At 39.0% G+C, this 25912-nt stretch overlaps 1 protein-coding gene across 1 annotated transcript in view; it reads left to right on the top strand.

Moving 5' to 3' along the window:
• Positions 1-25912, top strand: part of CDYL2 (chromodomain Y like 2) — a 56278-nt gene that overhangs the window by 20981 nt on the left and 9385 nt on the right. The window contains exons 2-4 of the mRNA XM_066327552.1: positions 7306-7900; positions 15974-16191; positions 23033-23205. Of these exons, the coding sequence (XP_066183649.1) occupies positions 7306-7900; positions 15974-16191; positions 23033-23205 (986 nt within the window). The remainder of the gene's footprint in view (positions 1-7305; positions 7901-15973; positions 16192-23032; positions 23206-25912) is intronic.

Here is a 25912-nt window from a genome sequence, read left to right as displayed (position 1 = left end):
TGTGTCAGTGCCTTTCACCCACCCTGGAAGCAAACAGCCTCCTCAGAGCCCAGCTGATTGCTCCAAAGCACACTCCTGTTAAATCAATGGATGTGCTTTCACACCCTTCGTTTCTGTGTTTAGAGCACTGTCCCCATATTTTAAATGCAGATTTCTCATTAGATGCACTCTCAGATAATTTAAGATGCATCTGTCAGATGAACAATGACAGCTTTCATAACTGCCTCTACTGCTGTCCATAAGATAGTTTGTTTCTTCCAAACACCAGTAGGAAGTTGGTTTTACACTGGGCAGAATTCAAATCTCAAGCACAAATTAAATCTGCAGTGAAAACCAATGCAATAATTGAGGCCAAAACTTGGCCTACTGACCCTGCTCATCTGAATGCTATTTCTGAGGGGATAATGATGTATTATTCTTCCTTTTTGACAATTACTCCTTCACAGATAATTTTTGGAATTTTTTGTGCCATTTTTCTGTGATGTTGCTCTGGTATCCTGGATACTTAGTTGTAATATTCTGTGCTCCTGTCACGCCATTATAGTTGCCTAAAGCATGTTTCTTTATTCCTTTTTTCTGCTCTACCTTTCTTTTTGGCTCTTTCCTGTATTCTGCCACCACATTAACTTCATTTGTGTAACCAAGAAAATGAAGAATTCTCCTGAATTCTGAAAGAAACCTTTGTGTTTCATGAGTTTTCTTCTCTTATTATCCCACTACTTTACAAACTGCTACTTCAGCTTTTCACTCAAAGGATCACCCCTCAGCCTTCTGTATTATACAAAGTCATCTATTTTTAGCCCTTTCCCTTTAAAACCTATCCCTGCATGGCATTATTCACAAATTTGACTGTTACTACTTCTGCTCTATGGATGTTCCAAACCAGTTGCCCCCTGTTCTAGTCTAGATGGAAAGTATGAAGTAGAAATATGATTTATCCATTCTCATATCACCTCATCCCTGTCCAGTCATCATATAACATAGACAAGGTTCTGCATTTTCTCCTCCCTTCTGTGTCAGTGATGGGGAGAGATTACTGCCCTCCTTCACATTCAGACTTGTCAGCTGGGGATTGTGTTTGATTTGCTACTCTGTCAGGTATGTATTACTGTTGTCCTGGTTCTGACCAGGATAGGGCTAATTTTTTTGTGGTAGCCAGAAGGGGCATGGCAGTACCCTGATGTTGTTCTGTACCTCCTCACATCATTGCTGGGGGCTGGGAAAGGGACTCCTTTCCAGGGAGAAGGGATTTCTTCCAGTCCAGAAAATGCAGTAGAAGGAGCTGTCTGGTATTGCTCACTTAAAGGGAGTTTTTCTGCATTAATTATTTGTTTTCTTATACGTCTTGTTGCTGTTACTGCTAATTTTTCTTATCTCCTTGCTGTTTCCAGTAAATTGTTCATAGCTCAACCCATGGTCTTTGCCTTTTGTGCCTACAGCTGGAGGGAGAGCAGAGGGGTTTTAGCAGCAGTACTAAATTGGAGAATATAATTTCTAAGCCATGACAAAAATTTAAAAAATAGTTGTATATCCCTGTCTGCAAGAACTACAAAACACATACTGCCACTGGAGATTCTTTACACAAAAATGCCATTTTATAACCTAGATCTTGGAGCAACTACATCTCATTGTCCATTTGTCTTGTTTTCCAACCCAGAGCCTTCATTTTTATCAAGCTGTCATTTCAAACCTTGAAAATATCTGCAAAACTATTGCAATATCCTGCCTTAGATATCACTGTAAAATCCACTTTGAGCCCTTTAATACAATGGCCACTTGGACTGACCAGTGTCCCCTTGTAGCCCCTCTTGTCCCTCATCTCCTCTTTGCCATGTCACCTTTGCAGAGCCAGCAAAGCCTGCGTCTCCAGTTGCTGAAGCCTCTCTGAACATCTGAAATTGCAAATCCTCATCACCTATAGACACATGTAGTGATGCAGGGCTCCCCAAAACCAAAGCTTTCACATCTCTGTGCTCAAGTTTACCACTTTGCTGTAAAAGGGCTAAGAAAATATTTTTCTACCTCCCCCCACAAGAACATGTGGTTTGTTTTATGACAGTCGTACCAGTAGCATTTGGAAAGCAATGACTCACTGAGTGGTAGTACAGCAAATAGTTCAAATATTTGTTTATGCTGTATTATAGCTAAACCTTTGTGTTTTTATATTTTTTTTTAATGTGGAATCTTCACTTCTGACTAAGCTTTGGGATGGATGTAAAAGTGTTGAACTGAAGTCCTGGCCTTGAGTTGAATCTGAATGTAGCCCATATGGTGAAGAAAAATATTGTGTGAATACTCTGTGTACAAAAAACACCCAAAAAAGCCATAACTGAATAAGATGTCTTTTGAGATTAATGGAGTGTTCACTGATTTTCCTGGGAAGATGTCAACTGATGTTTTGCCTAAGAGTAATTCTGATGAGAAGTGCCTTCCCTTTCATTTTTAAGACTATCCAGTCCTTTCACTTTTATTCTGACCTTCCAGGTAACAACTGGAATTGGTTGTTAGTACTGAGGGGGTTTCACAGCTGGACCCACTATGTGGGTCAGATTCTGAAGAGAGTCCCAGCAGCCATTCCACTGTTATTTTTCTAACATGAATACTGGCTGCTTCAGAATATATGTTGCCATATTTTTTGTACATCTGGAACAAATACTCCAATTACCAGATTTTGTGAAATCAAATACAGATACAAGAAAAACAAAAGTTACAAAGACAAGAAGGCAAAAGGTTGACTTCTAATGAGATACAGTATTTCTCAAAGCAAAGGTAACAAAAAGGTGTAAGTTAGGACAACACTGAATTTTTAAAAGACAAGCGTGTTGAATCAGATGGCCTTTATCTCTCTCAGAAATCTTACTGCCTTTCCTTCCTTGGCACTTTCTTCAAATACCCTTCCAACACCCTCAGGCATAACATGGGATGAAGACCTCCAATGAAAAAAAACCCACAATAACCAGTACAAGTCCTGTAATCATAATAATGAAAGGCAGTTTTTCTAGTGTCTGTCATGCAGTCGCCCTGATGCTCTGAAAAGTTCACTAAGCGAGACCATGTGAACACCACTGATTACAGTTTAAATTGCTTACATGGATGTGCATGGCAAGAAGAGGAGATGACATGCATTTATTTTGGAAATCAGTAGATATGCAACCTTCCCAACCTTTCTAGAAGTTTGCTGATCTCCCAGAAGGTGCCTTCTTTGAGCACAAGGATTTTTATTTATGCTCTTCAGACCTGTGAACTGAGATGTGTATGCTGTGCTTTGACTTAATAATTACAGCTGTAGAAATAATTCCATAGGAATTATCCTTTTTTACCTTAGCCTAGATTTAATTTTTTTGATAAGCAAACAGTAATGTTGTGCAGTTAAATGATTTTGACATAGAATTTCTGTGAAGGAAGGGTGATGGGGTTGTTGTACTCTGCATATATAAGCAAAACACTTAAGTTTATGAAGCTCTAGATATTTGTACTTTAATTCACCTTTTTTTTTTATTTCCCACGAAGAATAGAATGCAGCTATATTTTTAAAGGCTTTTTATTTATGACTTTCATCCTAGTTTGTGCAGCTGTGTATAGAGCTAGGTTTAAGGCTACTTGGAAGCTAAAACGTGTGTTGCAAATGCATTTGCACAGATGCCATGTTCTCATTCTATTTGTTCTCTTTACAAGTATTTATATGGTAACATATCAGAACCTCATTTCATCCAGAATTAGCCAGCCCAGGGGCAGGGAGAGAGAGAATCGAGGGGAGTGATGGCACATGACATTTCTAGCCATGGTTTAACTGTGACACCTCCACAGAGTTTGTTTGTAGTCATTGCACTTTTATTAAATTTAACTCCTTAATTTTCCAAAGCAAATACAGTGAAATCATGGATTTGGCAACTGTAACTACCAGGGTCACTTTTGGGAACATGTTACTCAGTTCTAATTAAAGATGGAACTGAGGGGGAAAATGGAAAGTCAGACACTGAAGCCCAAGATATTTTTTGCATATTCTCAGAAACATGTACTGCTTATTCTAGGGGAGGATTTCAAGTATTAATTTTACTAATCACTAGCTGTCACAGAATTATTTCTCATTAAGAAAATTGATATGATTTGTGCAACCTTAAGTAAATGCAGAGAGATTATTGTTTCACATACTACCTGTTAAAACAAATACACATCATTAAAAAAACAAAGTAGTGATGTTTGTTGTTATTGAGGACTGTAGATAGAAGGAAAATGAGACAGACAGTAGCAGGTGTGGCTAAAACCCTGATATTTATGCCTCCACTGAAGCACTTCCCAGTGGCACTCTAAAGGGGATAAATATTACTGAAGAACTTAAAGCCCTGTGATAGAAAAGGGACCATGTTGAGAGGTCAAGTGTATTCGATGCTACCCTCAGATGCATTCACTGAACAATGAGGCAGTAATGAGGACAGGAAAATATCTACTCAGACTTTTGTATGCATCATTAGTCAAGCCAGTGGGTATTATAGTTGAACTAAAAAAAAAATCAAGAAAAACAAACTAATTTTGGATTAAACCAATTTTTTTCTTTTTATTTTCTCCCCAACGAAACAATAAATTGAAAAGAAGGTCGCCCAGAAACCAAACATTTTGTCTTCAGTTTATTTATTCTTTATTTTAGTTAGTCAAATTTGAACATTGATATTTTTGTTCTGAAAATGCTATAATGAAATGGTTAGTCTCTCCGAAGTATATTTGCTTTCTGAATGTTTTTTCAGAAACTATTTATTAAATTTGACCCAATTTCATAAATACTTTTATTCTCCCTTCATTATGTGTTTAACTGGTTAAGCACATTCTCCATTGCCATTATTTTATTTCCCAAGAACAAAGACTACTCATATTTTCTCCTTTTATCCTCCTAATTGAAATGCAGGATGCCTCATCACCAAAATGCTTGAGTGTGTTCCATATTAAAAAAACACTCCCCACAAAACCTATTTACATAGAGCAACAATGTGAAAATAGGAAATCTGTGTAGTTAAAGATATGTGCACGAGTGAAAAATGGTGAGGGTGGAGAGATGGGTTTTTGTGTGTGATCCCAAAAAAGGTGAGGTATTTGTCCATCCTTTCTGAAGTTCTTCCTTCAAGTGAGCAAATTGGAGAACAAAGCTGGTGCAATCCCTCAAAGCAAAGTAACTCCCAAGTAGCACCAACCTGACACGGAGTTTGTGTTCCAAGTCCAAAGTCCTGAATTAAAAGGGAGGGGAATGCATGTGTTGTTTATCTGGTACAGACAGAAAAGCAGTAACCCAGACTCTCCAGGACTCATAGCTGTGGTCTACCAAGTTTAGCAGCAATTAAATTTTTTCCCCAGGACATACATGTATGTGTTTTTCTCCTTGGTGTAGCGAGCTGCAGTAATTAAGGTAACAAATCCACAGGCAGCCCGCATGGAATTCCATGGTTCAATGTACAGTTTTTCTGGCTAGTCCCTGATAGGAAGATGAAAGTATTTTAAAGCTAAGGATAATTTGGGCAGCTACTCTCTATAAAGTCAACAAGATCATAGTAAGTCTACTATTAGTTTGACAACTGAGAGCCACACATCCCACATGAGGACAAAAAAAAAGCCATTTCATTTATTTTGTGAAGCATTTTCCCTCTCTTCAGACAAATGATCTCAAACTTGCCCAGGATGAGCTTCAGTTAATTGTTTTGCCTCTCTGAGCAATCTTGAAGGGGACTGTACTAAATTCAGAGCAAAGAGGGTGCCTTGCTTTGCTTCTGAGGTGGTTCTGTGTATTTGATTAGCCAGAGCACAGGAAGGAGCTGTTTGGGATGCTGCAGTGGGAGCCCTGGAGATGGAGGAAGGTGTCCACTGTGACACAGAGACAGATATCTTAGCACAGTTCCCATGTAAATGAACTGAGATAGAAGCATAGTGTTTAGTTGCTAATTACATTTAGACTCCTTTGGGGAACCCACCAAGATTTCTATGAATGTTCCAGCCAGTGAACAGACAGAATTAATCCACTGGTTTGCTCTAACAAGGGACCTAAAATGAACAATTACTTACACTGCTGCAATTGCCCTTCTTCAAGGTTAAATTCTCCATACAGATTTCACTGTTGTTCTTCACATGAGATGATTTTTCTTTGAAGAGCAGTGAAAGTTGTTACATGATCTATCCACTTATTTATTCTTCTAAATTAACAATATTGCTTTGGGTTAATGATAATGATTTTTTTTTTCATTAGTGGCATCTTTATCCTTCATAAACCACATATTAAAAACAAAATTTAAAAATTAAAGAATGAAAAAGTAAAACCTTGGAGAGTCTTTGAAGGTTTCCTTATCATAACTGATCTTCCAGCATTGACTTTTCCTGGCAGATGTAATGAAAACTGTTTGTTCTAAAAACCCTCCCTACCTTCCCCATTTTACCAAGTATTATTCTAATACCTAATTCCTACTGCCATTACAACATTTTTCCTAATGATTGATCTGAATTTCACTTGGTGCAGTTTAACCCCAACTTGCTGCCAGTGGTGTGTTTGGATTTTCCTCTGAATTCTCCCTCTACTTGAGGCTTGACCAACATCCAGGTTCCACAGCAACATAGTGCTGTTAATTCACACTGCACAGTCCCAGTAGAGTCCATTAGCCCTTGGTGTAGAAATACTCCTTACAATGACATTCTCCAGCACAGGCTGATAAAGTTCATTCCTTCCATGTAAGAATCCTGCCTTAATGTCATTTGTTTGCTATTTTATTTTTTAATTGGTGTGTTCAAAAATTTTGTGTATTTACTCAAATATTGCATTCCTAAAAATACAAATTTTTGTAAGTTGGAAGCAGCAAAGTGAATGTACACTACTGCAAACAAGATCTTTGCTGTAAAATATTGCAATTTGTCATCAGTTCTCTGTTCTAGGTAATTTCAAGACACAAAGAAGACTGGGGAAGCTTATAGGGACATAATATGTGGATTCAGCAGTATGATCAGTAACTAACAAAGCAGCAAAAAAAGCTTTATTTGGCTCTTTGAAACAAGAGGTAGCTGAGGAATGTAACAGTAATAGTCTCATTTTGCAACCAGATTTTCAAAGAAATTGTGCTTTGGTTAATGATCTCAGACTCCCTCTTTTTTCTTCACATTGGAGCTACTACAAGTGCCCAGATAAGATTTGAGGTTGTGTTTATGTCTCTTCTAATGTTTTCAGAAGGGGCAGTGGCCTTGCTGTCAAAATACCACTGGGGCTCTGTATTTCACTCCTGTACTGCCAAGTCAGTTCATGGGGATTCTTTCTAATACAGTTCTGATTTTTCCTTTTAGGTAGAGAGGATTGTAGACAAAAGGAAGAACAAGAAGGGCAAATGGGAATATCTCATCAGGTGGAAAGGCTATGGGAGCAATGAAGACACCTGGGAACCTGAACATCACCTACTCCATTGTGAGGAATTTATTGATGAGTTCAACAGACTCCACATTACCAGAGAAAAGAGATCCAGGCACGGGAAACAGGCCGGCACACCAAAATTATTGCGGGAAAGCCGAGGGTCGTCTGTGGAGAAAATATCACATAGACCTTCTGAATCTGGGAAGTCTAAAGGATCAACACACAAAAGGAAGAGAATTAATCCATCTCATCAAAAACAGAAACGAGGATATGCAGCAAAGCCAGGGTCTGCAAATGACAGGGCTGCTAAAACTGTGACTTACCGAACTACTCCCAGCGGGTTACAGATCATGCCACTGAAAAAGCCACATAATGGTCTGCAGAATGGAGATGGCAGCCATGAGAAAGACTCTAGACATTTTGGGAATGGCTCGCAGCAGCAAAACGTGGATTTAAATGATCACGAAGGAGAACAAAACTTGCCCAGCATGTTGGAAGTCAGTAACAATTCTCCTGTTGTGAATGGAATTGGTATGTGATTTAAACAGCTCCTCTGTGCGGGAGGGGGGTGTTAATTACAGCAACTGCAAGTAGGGCCCACTCGTGGAAAAACTGTTCTCACACAAGTGGTATGGTGAGAAGCATACAAACAAGATCCACATTTTCCCTGCATATTATACACTTGTTTTTATCAGTTGGCTTCTCTCTTTCCTTTTCCCACGGAGGGACACGAAGCAGTGTGGGCTCTGTCACGTACCTTTGCAGGGTAAATCCCTATGGGAAGTGAGGGCAGGGCATGGTATAGGAATGACATCTGAGATATGTCTAATGCTGCAGCTTTGGGTTTGTGTATCAACACATAACAAATCACTACTCAGTTAGGTGTGCTCAAACCCCCAGTGGTCTAGAGAATCCAGAATTATTTTAGAATTAATACCAGTCTTGCTAAAGTGCCTGGTAAGTGTGGCTGAATAAGATTCAAATTCTCAGTATTAGTGCTTGTCATAGTGAGAAACACTCAGAACAGCCAGGTCCTTGTCTCTGACGGTGACTGGATGCATCAAAAGTCTTAAGACAAACTTTAGAGGAAGGTACAAAGTGAAGTGAAGTGAACAAGAAGATGCAGGAGAAATTTCTCTCTAATCCTCATAGTTACTGACTGGCTTAGTTCTCAAAGACTAAGGTTTATATTCTCTATAAAAACTATTCAGCTTAATGGAAATTAAATAGCTTCTCATTATCTATATGTGTCCAATCTTTTTGATTTGTTTGTTTTTAATCTTGCTAAAGTTCCAGCCTCAGTGAGGTTTGTGACAGTAATTTCAAGGAGTTGGCAATAAGATGCACATTTTATTTGATCAGGTTTTGGGATGTGGGATTTTGTTGGGGGGTTGATCTTTACTTTCATTGAGTAGCCTCTTGTCCCTCTGTGAAGCAATGAAGTGCAGGATGCCCTGTCAGTCAGTAAGGCAGCCCCAGCCTTTCCAGCCTTCCTACCACCTGGAAGGCTTTACTGATTCCTGAGAGTTTTGAGTATCCTCTTGTGCCATTGGTGTGGGGAGGTGGTTTTAATACCTTTTAAAAACAGCAGGAGCTGTTCCAAATGATTTCCTACTGCTTACTGATACAGTGATGATAGAACCTTTGGAGAATTATTTTTTCTGCTGTTACACACTGCATAAAGGTTTTCATTGAGTGATCCACAGTTGCTCGTGGGTCCTTGTTACAGTTAATTTAGAACACAGCCTAATGTATGATCCCTTTCACTATGCATTTAATCTGCTTTACTGTTGCAAATTCACCTTTTTCTTTTGATTCAGTGAAGCTCTTCAAAATCTGTCTTAGTTCTCACTCTACTTATTTTGTATTGCCTTCAAATTTTCCTCTCATATTTCTCTTCCCAGTTCATTAATACGTACATTAAATAAACTAATCCTTCTGCGGGTCCTTGGGACAGCCAGCTTGACATGATAAAAAGTAACCATTTGTTCCAATTATTTATTTTATTAGCTACTTTATATAGCCCATGATAGTACTCATTTCCTTAACAGCTTCTGGTGAATTGCCCTGCCAAAAAGTTTTCAGAAGTCAACGTAAATTATATCACCCTGTTTCCCATTTTCCACCCTACTGGCAACCTGGCAAATGCTCCTTGATTCAGGAAGGAGAACTGATCTTGCCCAGTCTTACTGGTTATATGTGATAGCTACTGGGGTCTTTCAAACCAGACATCAAATATGCTTTTAGAAACTCTCAAACCAGCAAAACTCCTGGTCAGATTTAAATGCATAAGTACTGCTGGTGATCTCAATGAAATTTGAAGTTAAAGCACTTAAAAGTGTATTTTGGCTTTTGTGTTTTGAGGAGTTTGAGCTCATATAAGAATGCTTAAAAGGTTACCTGCTTCTTGAAGACAATTTGCATATCTAATTACAGACGTGTATAAAGTTTTGCTGGGTTTTTTTACTGTTTCTAATGAAGTTTTTTCTAGTTGGTTGCTTTATGCTATTTGTGGAGAAGTTCTGGTAGAAAGCCTTTCTTTGAAATGCATTAATTCCCATATTTTAGAATCTTTCATTTAATGAATAAAGAACTGTAAGGTCAAATGAGCCTTTCCTCTGTCCCCACATGAGCTAAGGAATGGCCTCCAGCACCCCTGAGTGAATAATCCCTGTCAGAGAGCTCTGGTTCAATGGAAAGCTGCTTTGCCTGAGCAGCCAGGTGTTCTCTCCTGGCCCAAGAGCTGATCTCTGCAGCTCCTTTCAAACAGTTCTTTATGACAGCTTTTGCATTCTCCAAATCCATCAGCTATGTGTTCTGTATTTTGGTTCCTTTCTGAAAAGCCTATACTCAGCAGCACTGCCAAGGTCAGAAATCCCTCGAGTCCTGCTGTGTGATACCCAGCACATGCAGAGTGGAGAAAACTACAAAGAGGAGAGATGAGACTGCCTGAGTAAGAGCAGACAGAAACTGGTGAAGGAGGGTCAAAATGAAGTCACTAGGTTTTTTTCTTAATATTACCCTGCAAGCTTGAGAGAAGACACATTTCTTGATGCAGGGGTCTGAAATGTCAAGTGGAAGAAACTTGCAGTACTCTTCACCAAGTCCAACAATTTCCTGAACTCCCTCAGCATTCACGTTCACAGTGTGATGCCAGTGTGATTCTGCCCTGTGTCCCATTATTATCACAGAAACCCACTTTAATTGGGATTGATGCCACACTAAAACCGGGCTAAAATTTTACAAATTACAAATGAAGAAAGTTTCAGAGAAAAACGCCCAATTTGTTGAATAACAGAAATTTTGTTCCAAACATCTTGGGTTTCAAAACTTTCTCCAAATCTGAGCCAAGGTCCTAAGGCTGTGTCCCTGGGGAGCAGGAGCAGTGTGGCAGTCTGCTTGGCAGGACTCCCACGTTTAGCTTGGAGGCAGCCAGCTATGCCAGAGGTTTCAGGCAGTCTGCCACTGAGTCTGGAAGCTGAAAGCCTGGCATGCTCCATCAGCACTTGCAGGGCTCCCAGGCACTAGATATGGAACAAAGAAGGAGCCTGGAGGACCTGGTTTGGCTCCCAGAAGCTGTGGCTCCTGGGCAGCCCCGTTCAGAATCCGAGGAAGCAGACATTTGTGTCAGCTTTGAGATTGCCTGTATGGAACCCAAATGAATGGCAGGTTCATGTCACTGCTAAGTGTAAGACTGCACAAAAAATATGTATAGAAATTTTAGGTTTGTCTTGAGATGAAGCCTAGATTTGGAAAAGTCAAAAATTCCCTACAATTTGAAAACCCAGCTATAGGCCCAGCTCTGCTACCAGTGTGAGCCTATGCTTGAAGGTCTCCAAACCCACCAACGTGAACCAGTATTGTTTCATTTTATAATAATGTTTAACCACCAGTGCATTGAACCAAGCAATATAGACAGCAATGTTTAAAGTAGAAGTAATCAAATGATAGCTATTTTATCTGTCAGTCCATGCCAGTTCTGTTCAAACAAATAACAGCTGTTTGAAAACCAGCTTTTGATGACTCCTTGAGTGAACTTCCAACAGTCTGTTTGGTTTTGTGTATAAATCCAAACTTGGGTACAAGTGTTTCTTCTTCAGCCTCTAGACAGACTCCCATCAGGAAGCTCTTTACCCCAGAAGGATGAGTGTGTACCTGCAGGTGTGTGCCCAAAATGTTCAGTGCATCCCAGTGGAGGCCTTGGGCTTTGTGGAAGTTGGGACAGATCTTTAATACCAAAAATTGTCTTCTATCTTCTACACGTCCTGCCATAAGGAGAGTAGAATTATCTTTAATGACAGTTATTTAAGGGTCTGCAAATTGGAAAATATTGAAAAACTATGTCAAGAACATCCATTGATGCTCCCAGGAGCTAACAATACTGGTCTTTCTGATGATATTTGTTGTCTTCTGTTACCACATTTCTGTTTCTCTCCAGATACTGTAATTGAGAGTGATTGTTTTGTCAATTTTCTTGACAGCACCAAAAAACACCTCCTTTTAATTTTCTCTTTCCTTTTTCTGCCTCGCTCCTTTTCTGCTGAAGAGTTTCTGCCTGTCATGTATCTCTAACCACTGTTTTTCTCCTTTATGAAAATCTTTGTAGTCTCATGGTACCCTTGATTTAAATACTCTCTGTGACTTAGTCACTGCTTCCTCTTGGTTTTTTAGCCTATTCTGTTTTATTTATTCTGAAAGAATACTGGCAGTAAAAGACAAGCAAACATGCTTGATCTCTCAATTTGGACAAAAACTCATTGCTTTTAGATATCTTACAGATGTTCCCTTAGCTGGATAAGTCTGAAATTATTAGTAAATTATCAACAGAACACAGCTTCGAAGTATGTACAGTATTAACCATTACCCACAAGAAAGAAAAGAGGCAGTTAAAGGCTGTTGGGAAAACTGAGAAATGCCAAGCTGCTTTACCAGGGAGAGTGAGGGAGCATGGCTTATTTCACCTAGAAGAATTAAAGCCTCAGCTCCATCATCCCTTCCTTTCAGCATAAATGCCTACTGCTAACAAAAGCAGCAGTCCAGCTCTCCTTCCCATGACACTCTAAATGTGATTCCTATCCCTCCCTGTGCACCAGTTTTAGGACTCTGGAGGCTACAAGGTGAACTGCATCTGTTTGAAAATTAACCAGTTTTGCAGGGTGAGTTTTCAGGCAGAGCAGATCACCAGGCCAGTTCATGGTGTGGCTGCTCTCATCAGTACTGGGGTTGCTGTGGAAGGTGGTGGCACAACGGCATCATTAAATTGGCTCTGATGGAACACTTAAAAAAGATGTGTCTGAAAATAGCAGCAGCTTGAGGTGTCCTCTAGCACTGGGCAGAAGCAGTAGAAGGAGATGTGAAGCTCCAAGTCCCCCAAAGCACTGAGGGTCAGTGTGATCTTTCCTCACTTTTCTCTCCCACTCTTTGTCTGCCTCAGCTTTTTAGAATATAAATTTCTAATGTGTTTTCTGCAATGCCTGGTAGAATGGAGGCCCAGTCTCAGAACCTTTGGCAGTGATGGAGTACTGTAGAAGATGCAGGGGTGGGCAGCTAAAATGATGAGGATAACAGGAATAAAAGAGGCTTCAGTTAGGAGAGGGGGTGGCTGAGGGGCAGCATGATCAAAGTTTACAAAATCATCAAGGTCTCAGATATACGAAATGCAGAACTGTTCCTCCTGAAATCCCTCAATAGCAGAACTAGGGACCTTTCACTGAAACTGAACATCAGAAGATCAGATAAAAGCACAGATGAAAGAAAATTCTTCTCTATGTAGTGGCTACCCAACTTCTCAAACTCATACCACAGGAAGCTGTGGAGACAGACAACATCAACAGGCTCAGAAGGGGATTAGAGAAATCCATGAAAAGGTCCACAAGCAAACACTCAAGGAAACAGGAGGGATGAGCCCTCTCATATTTCTATACAACACTTAGGGATGATATTATGGGAAAGGACTGCAGAAAGCAACCAAGCTTGCATTTTCTCCTTAAATAGCATCCTTTACTGCCATCTTTTACTGCCATTCTTGGAAAAGGATTACTGCATGCAGCAGTGGTCTGGGAACATCTTAGGTTCCCTTAAAAACATGTTGAAGCTTCTTACAAATATAAATGTTGGCTTAGGTATTTCACAAGTTCTACTGCTGATTAAACACAAAGTAATAATTAAACTCCCACTAAAAGAAAGAGCATTTTCTCACATTCTGTTTTCTTTTTGTACTTAGACTGAGACTATTAAGCCAGAAAACCACACTTAGATGTATCTAAAGCTTCCTTAGTTAATTTGCTACATTCTTAATTTGTTTCGTGTGCAGTATAAATTGCTTTGAGACTTTGAATGGCTCTTTTTGCCTGTCACAGTCATTTTTCACCTTGACATACTCAGGTATTGCTCCTCTTGTGTGCACTGAGCAGGTGCTGCCTATTGACCCTCCTGCAGGGACAATCCTACAATGGCTACAGTGGCTCCAGAGCAAACCTTCAGGAGCTCCACCACCTCCAGGCAGCAGATGTGCTAAATTGGCCTTTTCCACATCAGTGTTGGCTTTAGAGTGTGCTGATCATTTTCTCCCGTTTATCAGATTAAACAAGATGACAAGGATGCTTTGGAGACACAGAAACAACAAAATAGTCACTATATATTGGTCTGTTAATGATCCACTTTTGGAAATGGCACTCTCTCGTTTATGTCTCTCTCATATTTAATTTAGATCTTTCCTCTGGTTAAGTTTCTTTCAAATGGCATCCAGATAGTTAAATTACTGTGATAAGATCTATAGCTTCTTACATCATATATTCATTTACAAACTGAATACATAAGGAAGAATAAAACAAACCAATAAAATTACTGTGAGGCTTTTTGTTGAGCTGGATTATCTGAGTTAATTAATCTTCTACTATTCTCTTACCATCTGTATTTAAAATAGATGTGGCATAATCTTCCACACTAGGTAAGATAATCAGTACAGTTAGTCTGACACACCTTCCATTCAATAGGGATTTGTGCCTCTGATTTTGTAACTTCTTTGCACTTTTTGGGGAGTTTGGAATCACCACAGTTCAGTAGCTTATTGCTGGTTAAGCACTGAATAGATAAAAATGCAATATTTAATAGTCTGCCTCAGTCAAAGAGTTAATTAGTTTCAGTACATTATTCCCAGTGACATTGGTGTTCTATTAGTAATTTCACAAGCTGATTTCTGTTTGTAAGAATACAAGTCAAAAAAAACCTTAGGAAAAAGAAGAAACCTGCCATAGGAAATTATTCATAGCATTTAAAGTTCAAGCACATGGTAATTTCTACACTTGTAGATACCTTTTTTGTCAAGAAAGCAAATTTCCAGCTCTTCTGGTTTCAAACGACTTGTTCAAAGTGATGATTTAATGGAATTTGGCCATGGTTGCATTGCACCAGGTAAATCCTCTATCCAGTATAACACAGGCAATGCTTTAGATGGTATCTCTGAGTGCAACAACAAAGAAGAGTTTCCTGATTGACTGAGCAGGCTCCTGGACACGGGTGGGTCCCTGTGTGTAGATGTGTGAGTCCCCACATGCACACACCACATGAGCCCCAGTCACACACCGCTGAGCTCTGGCTGTGTTCTCACAGCCCATCTCCTGACTGCAGTGCACACACAGGATTTCACACACCGTGAACAATTCAACAGCCCACTGCCAACTGTGAGGTGTCAGACAGATCAGTTACCTACGTAAGCATCAGGCTGAAACACAGCTAATCCAAAATGATTTTGGTTTAGAGTCATCTGTCATGATTTCATTGTTCAGTTCTATCCCAGCAAAGCATTTTTAACTGGATGGTGGTCAGTTAAACTATAAAATTTAAATCTGTATTCTAATATTCATGTTGTCTGCCCTTTAAAAATTCCTGGCTATTTGAAACCAGGAGCTGGAACAGGTCAGCTTTGGCAGGAGTAAAGAACAGAACAAACAAAGGTGTTTTCATTCAGCTCTCTCTTGGCCTTTCTTAAAAATGATGCATTGTGGGCTGGTGTCTGTGTAAGCAAAAACCAGTGACTTTAATCTGTGTCCCTCAACAACCTGTCTCTCCTTTATTTTTAATGGCAATAGTGGGAAACATCTGCAATTAGAAAAGGATTCTTGTATACAAACCTTGTAAAGCTCCTTCAGCACCCCCACTCAGCATTGTTGCCAATCATCACCTATTGCCTATTACAGAAACACTGCAGACATCAGCAAAGGAATGGTTTGCAGATCATACACGGTGTAAGTCAGGATAAACTGTCGTTTAAAACTGACTTATTATTGCTCTTACTTGTTTTTAAGGAGGAATTATATCTTTCTTCTCACAGTCCTCTTTTTTCCCTACTGCTGGATACTCTCCAAAATGGCATCAGCTCCTTGGGTCTAGAGGTTGTCTAATCAGAGAACAGAAAGTTCTGCACGTTGGAGTACAGAATAAGAACGATGGCTTGAGGCCACATTTGACTAGCCAGGCACATATTTTATTTATTTATTCTCGTTATTTTTTATTTATTTATGTTTGTTGAAGCTACTACAGAGTATCACTCCATTTCTTTGATGGCACAGAGGTAATTACGCTTCCATTCTTTCCATCTGCAAGGTTCTTCTCTGGCCAATGGAAGCTTGAATCTACACAGCACTGTGAAAAGGAAACTTGATGGAGAGAAGGATTATGTCTTCGATAAGAGACTGAGATACAGTGTGCGACAAAATGAAAGTAACTGCCGCTTCAGGGACATTGTAGTCCGGAAAGAAGATGGTTTCACACATATTTTGTTGTCAAGTCAGACTTCAGAGAACAATGCACTGACCCCAGAGGTAAGTGTTTGGCCCTAAAAGCCAAAGATAGCCATCCTAATTTGTGGGTTATCTTGCAAACACTGCACTTGAATTTGATTTTATGGGGTTTTTTTTTTCCTAATTGATGAGCTTAGAAAAGAAATCTGGAGTACAGACGTATCTAAATTTTTCATGCTTGGGATTCCTATCCAAAAGAATGCAATGGAAATTGAATTTTAATTCACATGTCTGAAAAAAAAAAGAAAGTAACTAAAGGAGTGGTAGAATCAGTATTTCCAGCATGGAATTGTGTGAAGCAGCTTTTCACACGTTTAAGTTACTGATATTTACTATCCTTAGGAGAAATCTGGTCTCTTTCCTTTTACTAATTTAAATAGTTCTCCAGTTGTACACAGAGAAATTCAGTCTATATCCTGAGACAGCCGTTGTAAATTCTATCTTGATCCCTAATTACTTTTTCTCTGAATCACTGTATGAGTCCTTATTTATGAAATCTTCACCAATTAAGGGCTCTATTCTCAGCTGAATTGCATAAAGTCACACAACATATAAAAGAGAGAAATGAATTCTCTTGTCCCAAACATTATACACACAAGGGCAGACAGACTCAGACTTGTACTACCCAAGTCCACACATGGATCACTGGAGGGGCTGAGGAGCTTTTCCTTCCATTCCCTGTGGCTGCAATGCCCTGTTACACCATTCCCATGTCAGAAGAAAAGGGGTGTCCATAAGTGCTTCCATCAGGATGGATGTCCTGGAGAGAAGAGAGCACTCCTGAGCCCTGTACCACACCAGTAATGGCCTGATGGACAGGGGCTGCCATGGATCAGGGAGGGAACACCAGGAGCTGCCTCCCAGTACCAGCCTGACCTGTCTGAGCATTCTGCAGGCAAAGTTTCTCCACGGGCTGCCCTCACTGGAGAGATCTCAGCCTTTTCTGCCCCTAGACACTTCAGCACAGCTCTGTCCTACACAGCAGCTTCAAGATGAGTGTATGAATTACCAGTTTGAGCACCACCTGACTGAAGAGTAGATTGTAGCTTAGAGGAATCATTTTACTCACTAAGAAAATTAATAACTTTGAAGTTAATTACTTAAAACAGTAACAGATGATTCCCCTTCTCAAATGCACAAGTACACATGAGCAGTAATACACTGAGTGATATGAAATGGCCAAAACTGATGGTACATAACATTTATCACTCCTAGTTTTTAAACTATCTAATATTTATAAGGACTATCTTGGTAATTACCACAGAACACCAAACACTTGTTTTTAACACTAATTTCTTAAAATTAATTAGATTGCATCAAATCCATCACTCCATCTCTATCTTAATTGCCACTAATTGCCACTGCAGGTAATTTAAATGCAGGAGCTCAAGGGCCTGAAAAAATACCAAATCATGGACTTGTGTGTTCAGTCAGAACAGACATACCTTTACATTGCTGGCTGTGCTGTTCCACATCAGCAGTGGTCAGATGCTCTAACCAGGGGATTAATTCAGGCTTTTTGAATCTGCCAAACCAATCCATTTCATCCTTTGAAAGTTTTCAATATGCCAGGAACCCACCTCTGTGGAAGAAAAAATGATAAGCATGTAATAGTCCTCTCCCTGCATCACCAGCGTAGATTATTTCTAGAACCTTTATTGAAGCTCACTTGAAAACCAGGAAATACATTTTAGAAAACCAGTTTACTGACCAGAATGGTCAGGAATTAATCAGGTATTGAGTTCTCCACATGGAGATTGTCTGTTTAAACCTCATCCAGGCCAAGAGCAATGGCATGCTCTTGCCCTTGGAGGACTCGTGGCTGTAAACATGAAACTGCATCTTTGGCCTTGGGCCAGGCTGCTGCCCATGATCATTCACACACCAAAATCCAGCACCTCCAGGACTGGCAATTTCACAATCTTGCTGGCAATTACAGCAAAAACCCCAGGAACTGAAAGGAGGAATGTGTTGAATGACTTGTCCCTGCAGTTTGTCACCCATAGCCATAGGTGAGACAAACTGACAAAGTATTTTGGGAGGTTTAGAGCATTTTCAGTTTTGATGCCCTTTATCCCCAGTGAATATGAAGTGCAAACACACAATTCCTACAAAATGAAGAACGTGTGTTTCATTTTGTGTAAAGAAATGCTAACTTCAAACTTTATTAGACATTTAATAAATTGTTTGCCAAATAGCAAATGAATCATTTATTCAGAGCAAGTCTATTTGATGTGCTTAAATAGTGGCCTTAAATAGTTATACGCAGTCATCTTCGTTAAAGAAATAAACACTGCAAACAATAATTTTAAACTTTTAAGTTTATACAAAATCCCTCTCATCCCTCAATAGCTCTTCCCTTTGTGATTTATAGGAATCTTTAGATGAAATTTAATAGTTGTGTTCAACCATTGGCCCCTGGTATTTATGCCAAGTTAATTGAAATAGCAAAGAACTTATTTATACAAAAAACCCCCACAAAAGGTCTAGAGAAGTCTACCTGACTCTTCATCCTGTGTTGTTGGTAACCCCATTGGAGCAGGTGATTTTAGCATGAAATGTGCCAATGCTCTTTCCAGCAGCCTTTGCACTGATTGAAGTTGGCTCAGTGCCTCTCTAGTAATTGAGTTTTTTCTACAAAAATGTTCAGGGCACTGTAGAAATTCTTTCTTATTTTTCACAAGAGCTTATAAAACTTCCAAGACACTGTCCTGAAACAGCAGGGCTTGTTCTTATTTCAGTAGCTTAGGCTTGCTACTTTTAAGATTTGTTTTTTAAATACATTTGTGAAATATTTCATTTTTAATTCCATTAGGGCACTTTTTTCTTGTGGGACTTCTGCTGCTCCTGAAGCTCTTTCTCCAGTGCTGCTGCTGCTGTTTTAACTCAGCACATCTTAAGGATCCAAATTCTGTTTCAGACTAAATGGACCCATCTGCTCTTCTCATTTAACTATTAACAGAGCTAGGAGTTATTACTCCTCTGAATTAAAAGTGGAACATTCCCTAAAGAGCCAGTGCTTCCACCGAAGAGTGACAGAACTACCTCAAGTACCTTCTCATACACAAGAATCAGGTTTCAAATTTCAAATGTGAATAACAGGGTTTAAAGTTCTACCCAGGTACATTTTGGAGCACTGGCTTGCCTTCATTTTTCTCAACCTGGAAATAATAAAAAAGAGACAGGTACAAGTTTACTGTTCTCTGTAGTTCTGCCCTCTACACAAAAGTAAATTTTGAGTTTGGACCAGTGCTTGTGCCTGCAGCTTTAGAGGTTCCCAAGTCCTTTAGGTGCTAGACAGAAAGGACAAGGAATCAGTAACACAGAGTTTATTTATGTAAAAAGGCACAAGTGGGGAAGAGCTTCTAAGAACAACAGAATGGCTTTAAAATTTTGGTTTACCATAATATTTACCTTTAAGAATATCACAGTGAGTCCTCAAAGATGCAGAGAAGTTAACTTTTTGAAGTAGTGCTTCTGTTTATCTGTTAGGAGATTTCTGTTCGAGATACTTTGTGTAATTACGGTGATGAATTCCTAGCTCTTTGATTTTCCCAGAATGTAAGCAAGATGGAAAGCAAAGGGCAACAAATGCCTTTGGAAATTTCCTACGTCCAGCAAAAGGCATTAAAATAAGCTCTTAGAAGTTTAATGAAGTTTTAACTGGTTCATGTTTATTTTGCAATATAAGATGTCCTGTTCAAGAACTAATGAGATTATTTACTTGACAGGTTTAAAAATACAAGCAACTTATGAGAAGGTGATAATTTTATTATATATTTGTATTTCAGTAGAACAGTAAGTGAAGCACTAGGTCTGGTCTAAATTTACAATCCAGTCAACTACCATAACCTAAATAACTGGCCCATACTGTTCTGTAAATACTTCCTCAGAAATTTTCATCAAATACATTCAAATAGAAATACTGTCCCCACAAGTGAAAATTACCTAAAAGGCCATAAAAAAGCTAATTAATAAAAGCACAGATCTGGAGAATATTGCTAAGGAGCTCTGGAATTAGTAGTATTAGATCTGGTCCACTAGAGAAAATAAAATTTAATTGGACAAATGCCATAGTTTTAGCAAGATGGGGAAAACTTTAAACTCTGTGGAAGAAAGAAAAAGTATATGGAATCTGACAAAGAAATGTAATTAAAGACAGGTTGTATCTCTGTATTTGAGAACTGAATTCACCACCACATTAAACAGAAATTTGTCCTTAAAAACAGAGAGCAGTTCTGAACTAAAATTATATTTACTTTACAGTACTACAGTTCAATACACAGTTCTGCAGCCCTGCAGACAAATCAGCTCTTCTATCACTATTTTCCTGTTTGTAGCTTCCCTGTAACCATAAAAATAGCTGGAGAGAAATGCCCATCCCCCAGAAAACCCCCAGGGAAAGCCAAGGCTCCAGAGGCAGCAGTGAGCAGGAGTTGCCATAACCAGGCTGAGTGACAAAGGGATCCAGGGAATTTTGGACTGCACCAGCAGAGGAACCATGGCAAAGTTCCTGACCAAGAGTAGCACTGACTTGGCTGGAATTGCTGGATTCCAATGAGTCTTCAGGCACCTTTGGATGATAAAGTTAATGACAAACTTAGGGCTCTTTAGGAAAAAAACATACTTTTTGGAGCCTAAAAATGCTGATACATAATAGTTTTCTGGTTTCTCTTGATAGAAACAAGTGGAGCAGGGAAACTAAATTTCCCCTCCTGCTCAAAAACAATAACCAAAGTCTTCCCCCTTTTAACCATATCTGAGAAATTGATTCCTAATAACAGACTCCATTTCATCCTCTCCAGAGCACTGAAAAAGCAGTCATGGCAGAATATTGGTTTTTCTTACCAGAAACATAACATCTGCTCAAAAATTGGGATGGATTTTTAGAAGGCTTTAGTCATCCAGATCAGTGTGGCGCGAGATAAAAAAGAGGCAGGTTTGTAACAGTAATGCTGTGTGTGAAGGACAGCAAAGAGGTGACACATAGGCAAGTACCACTGGAGGAAGGGGAATCTTAAAGAAACTTGCTGAATGGGTATCATGGCCTCATACTTAATGCAATATTCCTCACTGGATAGAAGAATGTTTGATTGGTATTCCCTAATATTATTTCTACATTCACCCAAAGAAAGAGCAGATTGTGAGATCTTTTACAGTGAATGAAGAGGACAACATTGCATTCATATGGAACTAGGAAAACCAAAATACTTCTTTTTTTTAATTTTCATATCTACCACATTCTGAAGTTTTTCTTTAAACACTCAACAGAGGTTTTAAGGTTTCTTTCCCCTTTGTTTCCCCATTATATGTGCAGTGTTGCTGTTTTCCTCCCAGCTGAGTGCTCAGACAGCCTCTGAGATACTCAGAATAAACAGTGCTCTGAAAATCGCTGATGACATTTTTGTACCTGCATAAGAATTTCAAATACACTTCCAAATTCGGCAGCTTTTAATTACTTCACTTCCACCCACTATAACACACTCAGTATTACAGGCGGTCTGAAGTGCTCTTGTAAAAGTGAAGCATCTAAAAGTTCACCACCTGCTCTCTCATGCCCGGTCCCAGCAGCCAGTAATACTCCTCTTTACACAAACCCATAGGGAAAGCAGCACAATCCAAAGGACTTCTATTAAAAGGCTACCTAGGGGGTGGCATCAACAAAACTTCAGTGTTTAGGGACATTCCTTAAACAAGGCACTTTAGAGATCTAAAGAAGTTTTGGTAACAGAAAGCAGTGAACAGAAATAATCACAGGCTAAAAAATCTCTGGTTTCTCTCACACAGAAAACTCTATTTAAATCCTCAGCCACATTTAGCTCTCTCTTAGCTAAATTTACACCAACAACAAATCTTTCGGTGCAAAAGAGAAAAATTTGAGACAGCAGGACCATGTCTATAGGAAATACTTTCATTTTGACACATGGGTATGATTAAGGATAGGAGGTGTCCCACTAGATGGAATTAGGGCCCTTGCAGTGAGGAGCAAATTATTTGCAGTGAGGAGCACATTATAGAGGACAGAGGGCTGAAATGAGTTACAGCTCACAAACCACACCCAACTGTGACCAAACAAGATGTTACCCATCAGAAGTTTATGAAATAATATTTCCTTTTAAAAATCATCAGGAAACAATTCTCTGCTCAGGTGAAAGGTCATTTTCCTACAATACTAGCAGCTCAATTCTATAAAGATTTTGATTAGGTTTGATTTATGATGCAATTAATAGTTTGATCCAGTTGTAAAACAAGGTCAAAATGTCTCTTTTTCAAGGGACTTTTATGATTTAGCTTTTGCAAACTGTAAAAATGCCACTGACCAGAGAAAAATGATTAATATGTTTGTCATGTTGATGTATATGATGTTCTCTTGTCCTGCTTTGCTCTGGTTGAAGTCATATAAACCAAAGTAGTTGAAGAACTGAAAATTGGGGTTTACAAATTTTACTTTCAATCTGTTGAGGTTAATAATAGGCTTTTGCTGTGATAAACATGTTCCCGAGGATACAGTGCTGTACACAGTGAAAATAAAAGAGTGATATTTGAAATTATTAAATTGCAATCAAATAGCATAAGCTGGGTAGAATTTCCCATACAACAAAGAACCGCCAAGTCCCAAAACCTTTTTGAATTATTAAAACATCAACAAAGCACTGCCAAATATAAAACACTTTGCCAACTCTCAGTGTTATCGTTCTAATGATTCTAATGCCATTCTATTTTTAAAATTATATATATAATTGATGTAACTAGTAATAGTGCCCAAAATTTAAGTCTCTCAAAATCAATAAGGTTTGTAAAAGTAGGGAAATGATATTGCCACGGCATGCATGTCGAATTGTTTACTTTTCTTTATCCACAGATCATGAAGGAAGTTCGGAGAGCATTGTGCAATGCATCAGCTGATGACAGTAAACTCTTACTTCTCAGCGCAGTGGGAAGTGTATTCTGTAGTGGCCTAGATTACTCATATTTAATTGGCAGGTTATCCAATGACAGAAGAAAGGAAAGCACTAGGATTGCAGAAGCTATAAGGTGACCCAAGCTTACCTATGATCTCTAAATTATGAAATGCAGTGTGTGATTATAAAAATATTTCTCAGGTCCAAAAATGTTGTATATTTCAATGTTGATTGCATTCTAATTATAGCCCTGCAAATTTGTTTAGTAGAAAGAAACTTGGACCTTTCCATATTAGAAAAGAAAGTACATTTATTCCAGTGCTAATATCCATAGGGATTTATTTTATTCTAATTCTCTGTATTTAATATTTCAAATAATTCCTCCAAATTCAAATACAACTTTGTTGTTGTTTTTCCAAATTCAGTGTTTCTTCGTGTTCCTGAAAGGCAGATCTTTTACTTGCTTTAATGTTCATCATTTTAATGAATTTCAGTCCAAATGGGAATCTATGGCTTACTCATATTCTGTTGAAATAGCAGTCTGCCACTGTATTTCAGAACCTTACTAGAAGGGCCTCCACTCTTCTTCTTAAATTTAAATTACTTAATATATATGTAAATGTAGTTTTATTTTTGTACCTAAAATGTGACTTTCCTTATATATATATATATATATATATCACCTTAGTAGAATTCCAGGGTTTATGACATGCAGTCTGCAAATCAATCTGCACAACACATCATCAAATATTCCATTATCCACAAGGTAGATTTTCCAGTATAAATCAACATTATTCCACTAAAGCCAATGGTATTTCACCAGTCTGTACCAGGAGATGATTTGGTCCCTTTGGTCCCTTTTTTTCTCCCCATTTCCTACAAATAAATACTCTTCTGAGAGCTTTAAAACTTTATGCAACAGTTCTATGAAGGAATATTAAATAATTTTTTTACAAGGTATCTCTACTTGGGATTTATTAGTACAACATAAGATCAGGTTTAGGTATTACACGACATCTATTAACCATCAATTATCTTGCTTACAAATACTGCAGATCAGTTTGGATTCCAGGTTAAAAACTTTTGAAATTCTCAAAGTAGAAATTATTTTGAAAGACTTTAAAAGATACTTCTTAAATGTAGTAAGTTACAATCTGTTTATAAGACCCTAACTATGCTCAAATATCATGGAGGGGTATTTTTTTAAAAGAGAAACCCTTTGAAGGACATAGCTTATGTTTATTTTTTAAATGTGAGAGATTTTAACAATGTGGAACCAAAAAAACAAGTGAGGGAAGAAAATCACTATTCTTGTTTGAAAACACAGGCACACTCACCACCCACCAAAAGACACAAATTTAGTAGTATTGTTGTAAAAAATGTGGAGTTAGGTGTTGTTATATACATTTACATTTATTTGCACACATCTAATATACAGGTATACTTATCAATCCAACATTTAAATAAGTATGAGCCAGACTGTGATACTCAGTTTTTCCACCCTTGGACTCACAGAACACTCTTGAAATACTGGTGCAATATACTGCTCCCTGTCAAGAATGTCGGCTTCCAGCCCACTGAAAATAGATTTTTATTGTACTTCTGGAAACAATACCCTACGTTTTCCATTCAGCACTCTCTGTGCTTTCTGTGAACAAAGGATTCAACTCATGGAAAATAAACTGTAATAAGAGAAGAAAAAATGTCCATTGCTTTTTTCAGTGGTTTGGATGTCCTAAAATGCATCCACGCATCTCTGCCTCCACTACTTTACATCAAGTTAGTGTATCAAAGTGAGATTGAAATCTTGGTTACCATGTGTTTCTGCTGGCCTAAGCATGGCTCTCCTATGCTGGTCACAAGTTACAACTGAAGTTTCAATCGCTGTGAAGTCTCCTCTCCTGTGAATGATTCCTTCATTGGTGCCGTGTCCTCAGCCACTAGGTTGGCAAAGAACAGATGTGCTCCTCTGGAGGATCTGACTAGATCCATCCCAGACCCGTCCCAGATCCATCACAGACCCACCAGCCTGAGCTGCCACCATCCACATGCCCTCCCACAGCAGGGGAAAGGGCAGTCAGGCTGCACACTGTGAGCCCTGGCATTGACACACTCCCTGGAAGGCATTCCCAGCACCAGACTCACACCATCAGCTGGACAGCACTGCGGGTCCTGAGCCACAACATTCTGGGTATGCTCAGAAGAAGTCAGACAAGGAGAAATTTACTTGCTCAGGTTCTTTACAGACCTGGATGCACCTACCAGCCCTGACCAACAACAAGAGCCTGTATCAGTGCAGAGGTGTCTGAGCATCCCACTTGTATTTGATGGTCAGCCTCCCCGATACGCTCCAGCAAATCCAGAAGCCCTCTTCAGACACTTTTTCCTACCTTTGAGCATCTGGATCTACTACAGCAACAACAGCTATAATCTGAAATCCTTTTCAAAGACTGCTTTGAATTGAAATAAGGATCTTGTAGCCTAGCCCTGTGTGAACTTCTGGTTTGGAGACAAGAAAACGTGCTGGGTTCAGGGCACAGAGATGACTCAGTGAAACAACACACCAAACAGAAACAAGGATAAAAGGAGCTTCAGCTTCTGGAGACCAAAGGCAGGCATTTGTTCCCCTCATCATCTCCCAATATTGTAGCCTTCCACTCCGTCCTATAGGTAGCATATTCCACATGTATCCATTTCACCATCCTCTGTGCTCCCCATTCTTCACTCATGACAGAGGCTTCTCAGTGTTATGTTCCACTCTCTCCAGGTCCTCCCTTCCTTACTCACTCACATGAAGACTTCCTTCAACCCTTCCCCTCCATTAATGTGTTCTGCTTTGT

Source organism: Sylvia atricapilla, chromosome 12, assembly GCF_009819655.1.
Source record: "Sylvia atricapilla isolate bSylAtr1 chromosome 12, bSylAtr1.pri, whole genome shotgun sequence".
NCBI lineage: Eukaryota > Metazoa > Chordata > Aves > Passeriformes > Sylviidae > Sylvia > Sylvia atricapilla.
Note: the sequence above shows the minus strand (reverse complement) of the source record. Positions and strands in the feature narration are given on the sequence as shown.